The sequence below is a fragment of the Polyodon spathula genome, chromosome 9, assembly GCF_017654505.1.
Source record: "Polyodon spathula isolate WHYD16114869_AA chromosome 9, ASM1765450v1, whole genome shotgun sequence".
Classification (NCBI taxonomy): domain Eukaryota; kingdom Metazoa; phylum Chordata; class Actinopteri; order Acipenseriformes; family Polyodontidae; genus Polyodon; species Polyodon spathula.
The window spans coordinates 6,376,096-6,384,461 of NC_054542.1; the positions used below are offsets into that span (position 1 = coordinate 6,376,096).

The window sequence follows — 8,366 nt, forward strand, 5'->3', positions numbered from 1 at the left end:
TAGGAAAAAGCATTATGGCAGCAGTCATATAGGGGCCCGGAAAATATACTGTATTTTTAAAACTAATTTACTAATGTCAATAAAAAAAGCAATGAATTTCACGGATTGTCACGAAACCATGTTTTTTTAAAAAAAAAAAAAAAAAAAATTACATTATATTCTACATATAAGTTGCCTAAAATGTGTTATCATTGATAGTTCATCAAGAACATCACCCAAAAACCAAGCCAAGCTACTGAGTGAACTCTTTAAAAATGTACATTGTAACTCAATTCCCTATTGAAACCATCTTTAAAATGTAACAAACTTCGGCCAGAAACAAGTTGTTTAAAACGGTCTGTGTTGGCTGCAAAAAAAAAGTAGCAAGCAGACAAAACAGATCTTTTTAAAAAACAACCTTAAATGACAAATTCAGCAACATTTTGGAGTTTTGTAAACCTTTAAAACTTATGTTGACACATCAATTAAAATGACTGTGTAATTCCCAGAGCCCATTTTGTTGCCTCTAATCCCAGCTATTAAACACGGGAGAAACGAGAACCTAAAATGACAAAACTGATGCTTTTGTGTTTCTCTTTATAGACACTGTACATTAGTAGTATGTAGAAATGTCATTGGACAGGATTAGGAATTCACCAATCATGAAGCCGCTATTTGTTTGACCCCATTGCTATAGTAACCAAATGCATGGCATTGACGCCGGGCTGTGTACCGCTACTGTAGCGCTGCATCTACTTGATAAAAGTATGAAATCAACAGGTGAGGTGAAGAGTAATGTAAAATTGTAAGGAAAATAAATAAATATTTTTCACGGAAGGCATATAATGAGATGTACTAAAGCTGCCAGCAATTGTGACACAATTGCATCAATTTGTTAAGAACTTTTCAAAGCCCTTTTTAAACAGTTGCAATTTTTGTTGGCATTTCCCATTCTGCTTTTTCTCGTGTGTTGCTAGTTGTGCTCAATGCATTTTTTAGGTGAACACCCACATACCTATTTTTCCCCTAAAAGCAGGTGTGACAGGCTGGCAAGTGAATAGAGGCCCAGATACAGACTGCAGTTCAAAAAAATACTTTTATCATAAATAAGCACAAAATAAAAGGGCGCAAGGGCCAAAACAAAGGTATTTAAACACAAATAACACAACACAAGACTTACAAAAATAAAGGTTTCCAGGCTGGACGATACCTTCACTGGACCGGAAGATTCACAAAAACACAAAACAGCAAACCAAAAAAACTGCATCCACTTGCTTCCTTCTCTTGCTAATGGGAAGCTGAGGCCTCTTTTTATGTCAGGTGGCTGGGTGCTGATTGAGTTAATTACTCCAATCATCCCCAGCCACCTGAACACAATAAACCCAGGCAGGTAAGGGAATTTAACCCCATCCCTGCCAATCTATAAAGGGCAGAGCTCTGCTCTGCCACAGCAGAGTGTACTTACAAGCCTTGAAAATACATTTCTGTGACATATCTGGTTTCAGCAACATGTTGGGAGCAATAGACAGCACACATGTGCTGCTAACCCCTCCAGCTCCTTCTGAGCATCTCTACAGAAATAGGAAACACACTTATTATATTAATGTGCAGGTTTGTAATTGTGCACAATTTAGCAATGCACCACTAATTAACTTAATTAAAAAATGACAGTATACATTTGGCTTATAGGCTACTCATGATAATACGAATTAATGGTAAAATGCAAAATGTGTTGCTGGTCCCTTGAAATTCATATTAATGAGCATTGACTCTCCTCCTGTAAGTATCATAACTTGTCAATGTGGCACTGTCACAAATACAGCTGGAGTGGGGGACATCAGACCAGAAACAGGAACCAGGAAATAAACAAATTAACAGATGGAGTTTTGAGGAAGCGGAGCACTTCCTTGCGCTCAGCATTTAATAAATGAACAGACAATAATTAAAAAGTTAGTAACACAAACAGCACACGGCACGTGAGGCCAAAATAAACAGACAAACAAAACGAACTAACACTTAAACAAACAGTGGACTAACAAACGAACACAGTGAGTGAAAACAACGGTTATATATATTTTACTTTGTTTAGTTTTCTCATTTTTAATTCACACCCATTCTCCACTCACCAAACACACAACCCTGAGTGAGTGAAAACATGCTGCTTTTATGCAGCTGTACCGAGACTCGATTGCAAATCAATCATTCAATTGGAGTCTCGGTACAACTACACGTGAATTAATAAAGTGTAATTCCCTGTGCTCATATTATTAGTTTTTATTTGTACATGAAGTGCTGTGCAATCCTCATGCCTAAATACAACTATACATTTTAAACAGTCGTGTTACACAGACCCGTTTATATCCTGTGTACCAATGACTACACCAACATTAACACACAACATACAACACAAAATACACACAGGGTTGGGTACTTTGTCACAGGCACCATAATCTATTTAGAGTTAATTGTCTAGCCTACTAAGTAAGCCAAGTTTAAAAAATACACTCTTTTATTCACATTGTATGCCAATGTGTACAATGCAGCAGCATGATTTATTTTGTGTTACCGGTAGTCTACAGGCTAAAGTAAAAAGAAAGTGTGCCAGGTATTCATTTGGTTTTACTACTGTACTGTATACTGTATAGGCCTATTCTATATATTTATATTTTTACATAATATAATGTGTAGCTTACCCAAAATACATTACTGTTATTCAACACTCAGGTGCAAAATTGGGGTACCTTATACAGCACCAACAACATTACATTCTGGCACCAGTAGACATGTTTAATTTTTTTTTGTTCTATTCCTTATCAACCAAGGAAGATGATAGTTTCTCATTGGGTCTGTACTACTAACATGACCAACCCACACTCAATCCACAGACACAGGAGAGAAAGCTCGCGTTGTGTGGGAAAGTGATAGCAAACACGTTGTGGTGCACTTTTACACAGTTATCAATCACATCTTTGTTCAACAAGTCAAAAAGGTATGCGGGCAATAGTAGACTTAACAGGTAACAATACATTGTAAAATAAAGTTTCGTGTTCACAAGCCTCTTCATTTACCACAAAGGTTAAGCTTTGCTACTTTATAAACACATTTTGTTAATTAAAAAATGCACATGCTTTGGTTGATACATATAATCACGGATTTATGTTAAAACCAAATCAGTTATTGCAGCTAATGTAAATCTAATCCAGCAATGTAGCTGAATTCACAAGTTACTGTTTCATTTAATCATTTTGTTAATTACATTTCATTTTACCCAGTAAAATACTCTATTTCTGAATGGAATAATATAATAATAATAATGACAATTAAACCTAACCACATCTAAAAATACTCTCTTTTTATGTCCATGTTTATTAATACAAATTATTTTTCTTCTAAGAGACTAATTTAATAATGTTACAGGTTGCTATGAGTCTTGCCAAGGATGAGAGATGTGTTCGAATTTCCTTTGGGGTACATTGTGTTAAAAATATTTTCTGTAGCACAAAACATTAAAAGTTCATTGAAGAGCTGGGGTGAGGCTGATTTAGCACCAGCCGGCTCTTGGTGGTAAACTTTCAAAATAGTTTAGCACCAATGTTCAACACGATTTGCACCCCTGACAGTGTAGCTGCAGTCGGCATCTCGCAAGTATGAGTCCTGTGAAAATGCTGCAGCACATGAATGAAAACAGATTAGCCGATAGACCATTCCAGTGATGGCTGCTTCTGGTGAGTGCAGATTTTCCAGGCCAAACTGTCAAATGTGAGTGAAGTTGCCAAGAATTTAGAATACTCCGATTTGATAAAGAACTTTCCTGTTGCTAAAGCTAGGAAAATGGGTTTGTAATTTATATTTGATAATGGCCAGGGTTGTTTTTTTTTTTTTTTTTTTTTTTGTGAAAAGGGGCATTGCACAGTGTCAAGTGTCAAAGAGGGTTTTTTTTGTTGTTGTTATTATTATTATTATGTATATACCTGTCAGAACCTACTTGTAGTCAGGCATTACAGTATTTTTCAGTAAGCCTATTGGGGCATGTTCATTTTATAAATAAATATGTGCTATGTTTGACGTAGACTAGAATTCTGAGTGCTTTGAAGTTATGAATTATATAAAATAATAAAGTCTAACAAACAAACTGAAACAAGTATTCATTAACATTTTAATATCATTAATATTATTTACCGCATCTTAACGTTAGTACATGTAGGTGCATATGATTACATGATGAATCTATATACTAACTAAGATACATTGCTACTGTCGCATTAATTTGATATTCTGAACTCTGCACTTAATGATCATGCCTAGGGCCCGACACAGCCTGAGGCTGGCCAGGCAGGTATGTGTTATTATTCAGTCTGCTGAGAGAACTAAAGACCTATCAAAGGTACAATCACTAAATTGTAAGGGTTCATTAAAATAGGGAAGGAAAGCAATTCAGTTTGTAGTAGTGTGATGCGAAACACAACCACTCACCTCACTTAATACATAATACTGTTTCACAATAAATCTCTGTGCACTATGTCTGACTATCACTCATCCCAAAATGGCCAGTTACAGTCAGTCTGTCTTTGCTGTAGCCAGTAGAATAGGTCCTCAGTGGAGGCTGGTTGATTCCTTGATATATAGTTTGATCTCAGTTAAAAAGTCTTTAATTTAAGAATGAATTAAAGCATCAGTGAAGTTCTACCCTTGGTGTGTTGGTGCTTTCTGTTTGTAATCCTTCCTTACTTGTCCATGTTAACTTTCAAGAGCATACTACCTGTAACTGTATACAGCTGTGATACATGAGAGTCAATGTCTAACCCTGAAAGCACTTCCAACTTCACAAATGTGTACTACAAATATTAATATACTTACATGTTCTTTAATTATTTAATTATTATTATTACTTGTTTAGTTAGCAGATGCCTTTATCCAAGGCAACGTACAGAGACAGAGTGTGTGAACTATGCATCAGCTGAAAGACGGAGCACAAGGTTACATGACTTGCCCAAGGTCACACGATGAGTCAGTGGCTGAGCTGGGATTTGAACTGGAGACTTCTTACTTACATGCGCTTTTTTTTAACCACTGAACCACACAGCCTTCTATTCACAATGACATCATGGAACTCAATGGTAAATAGTTATCAAAAAATTTATCCTTTATTATTCATACAAAGTGTTTAAACATTCAACATAATGACTAAAGAGTCTATCCTATATTGTGCCTGTACATGCATGGCAGAGACATTACACTAGACTGATTTATCAGTGGTCAGGAGCTCCGTGATGCAAGGCTTGTGCTCAGGTGCCTGTAATCTTTCTTGCTGCTGTTGCCTTGTGCTCTGCAGGGCAGGATTGTGATCACCAAACATTCCCTTCTGGGTCTGACAGGTGATGTAAACAAAGCCACTGACTTGCTAATAGTTCTTGTTTTCAATTAATTCTTCATTAAGCAAATACATCTCCCGGGATGTTTTGATGACAGTCCATCTACCACCACCACCCCCCACCCCACCTTAAGGGAAGCACATAAATCTCAGCACATTTCCTCAAACACAGGAGTCCTGTCCACACAGCACTGCATGCTTCTACCAGCAGCTTCTCCTGAGGATCTCTCTGAGAGGTAATTTGACAAATAATGTTTTAATGTATGTGTGCCTTGAATCTCTTGTTATTGTGCTACTGTAAATATGTTATTGGGTCCTGCACCCTGATTTCTGTATTATTTGTTCATTTATTTGGGAGATGCCTTTATCCAAGGTGACTTACAGGTGTTACAGGGCAGCACAAGATTACAATGCAAGGTAAGTATTTAAATACAGTAAGTGCAAATTAAATTATTAAAGTATAAGATGTAGCTGATGCATTATTATTGCACTATTGCACCACGACTAAGTCATTGTAGATATAAATTGCTCTCATCCTAACTTGCGTCTTATTTCATATTGTACTTTAGTAATTTAATTTGCACTTACTGTAAACTATACTGTATTTAAATACTGACCTTGCATTGTAACCCTGTGCTGCCCTGTAACACCTGTAAGTCACCTTGGATAAAGGCATCTCCCAAATAAATTAACAAATAATACAGAAACTATTACATAGTTGTAATACTAGTATTAGTATTGAAAAATTCATTTAAGAAATGTTAGCTAATCATATAACTGTTCTAAGGTTCTTTAACAGTCTGAAAAAGTGCACCTTTGCTGCACCCCTGAAACATTGCTGTTCTCTGGCCAATGCAGAAGGGATTTCCAGCTGTTATCATCCACGAAGCTGGCTTGGGTTTGTGTGTCAGCAAGGTTTAAACTTCGATGTTTTAACAACAATAACACAAACAGGGATAATAGTCAATAATAGTGTAATATTAACTCTTTATTGGATTAGAAATAATCTATATAATACCAGTAATGTGCTTCAAGCAATAACTACTTTTTTTTTGTTTTGCTTACCAGGAAGTTGTGTGTAGTTTTACCCAGATTATATGAGTAGGTGCTTAGATTATGGGAGAGCTTGTACAGTTGATGACAGCACCCAGTGCTGCTTCAGAGAGCAGCAGGAGAATGCCTGTGTAGTTACACAATGACATGAAGGGCTAGGATTTGACAAGATGTGTGTGCCTGCACTTAAACTTGACAGCCAACAGGGTCTGGTTTCATTACACAGCTTGGTAAACTATAGGACACATGTTGTAAATAGTGGACAAACACTTCAGCAAAACTGAACTGATGTTGAGTAATGACTTGCATATTACAGTCTCTGTCATTTTACATGCATTTGGTTTAGGGTTGAATGTCTTACCAGTTAAAGATGAAAACTCCTTTTAAATTATTTTGGTATTCATCAATGCATTTTCTCCATTTTAAATACTAAACTTCATCGTGTATGTTTCAAAATTGGAATCAGGACAATATATGCCCTACTTGCATTATTTGCAGCAAATATAATGTCATATTTAAAGTATTATTAACTGATCGCTTTAGAAGATGTGATAATCAAATGCACAGTTATACCACCTGTATGTTCCCCACTTTAATCTTTGTACTAATGTGTTTTTTTAATGTATTTATTTCACAGGTATGTTCAAGAAGCTATGCAGAAAAATAACTCATCCTACACAACCACTTTTACTCTTTCTCGATTAAATGACTCAAGCACAAATAAATATATATATTTTTTTTTTACTCTCCTAGGTTATCTCTTTGTCATTTGTGTTAATGTAACTCTAATTGTAATAATAGCTCTTGAAAAGACACTTCATGAGCCCATGTATTTCTTCCTCTGTAATCTCAGCGTTAATGCACTGTATGGGACCAGTGGATTCTTTCCTAAATTACTGTTTGATTTTCTGTCTGATACGAATGTCATCTCATATTCTGGGTGCCTGCTTCAAATGTTTGTCATCTACAGTTTTTCTACATGTGAATTAACAAATTTAACAGTGATGGCATATGATAGATATGTGGCAATATGCAGACCCCTGGAGTACCATGCTATCATGACTCCTTTAACAACTGGTAAATTAATACTGTTTGCTTGGACCTTTCCATTTTGTTGTTTATGTGTTAGTATTCTATTGACTACCAGGTTGCCCTTGTGTGGCTCCCACATTGAAAAACTATATTGTGATAACTGGTCAATTATGAAATTATCTTGTGTAAAGACTACTGCTAACATTGTATATGGATATGTTCTAATAGGTACATTCTTTGCACATTTCCTTTTTATTTTATTTTCCTACATGAAAATACTAAGAACGTGCCACACATCTAGTATACAAAGGAGTAAATGTATGCAGACATGTTTGCCACATTTGTTGACGGTGATCAACTACTTCATTGCTTTGATTTTTGATTACATGTACAGTAGCTACGGTTCAAGTGATATGCCACAGGTTTTACACAATCTCCTGTCAGTAGAATTTCTAATCGTCCCCCCTATTTTCAATCCTGTCATTTATGGTTTAAACCTTCAAACGATCCGGAACAAAGTTACAAGAATGTGCAGCAGAAACAAAGTAATACAAACTTAATAGATTCCACATGTAGTTGCTACTATCGTCTTACATATGTAATAAATCAAGACTTTAAATTGGATATTGTTTTCTATAATTAATAACAGAGCATATTAAATATTTTTCATGAAAGACTGCAATGCTAAACAGATATAAAGCTGAGTAGAGTAGTAAGATATGTGCTTATGCATAGAGGATTATTTCATTTGTAATTGACTCAAGAAAGTAACAGAGTCAGGTGAGTTAAATGGACCCGATGCACTGACTCAACCTCATTGTAAACCTCTTCTTGAACCCTTCTTGGTTTTGTTAATATGATCTAAAATGCTTATTTATTAAGGGTCACTAATTGTTTAGGGTAGTTTCACATTTTATGTAGAAAAGTGTAT

The 8,366-nt window shown here is 35.7% G+C and overlaps 1 protein-coding gene across 1 annotated transcript; it reads left to right on the top strand.

The window, feature by feature from the left end:
• Positions 1-4,276: 4,276 nt before the first annotated feature.
• Positions 4,277-7,995, top strand: LOC121321259 (olfactory receptor 6N2-like). The gene is made up of 3 exons (XM_041260160.1): positions 4,277-4,315; positions 5,417-5,586; positions 7,041-7,995. Exons 1-3 carry the CDS (start codon positions 4,277-4,279, stop codon positions 7,993-7,995), a joined length of 1,164 nt encoding a protein of 387 aa, XP_041116094.1.
• Positions 7,996-8,366: the final 371 nt, after the last annotated feature.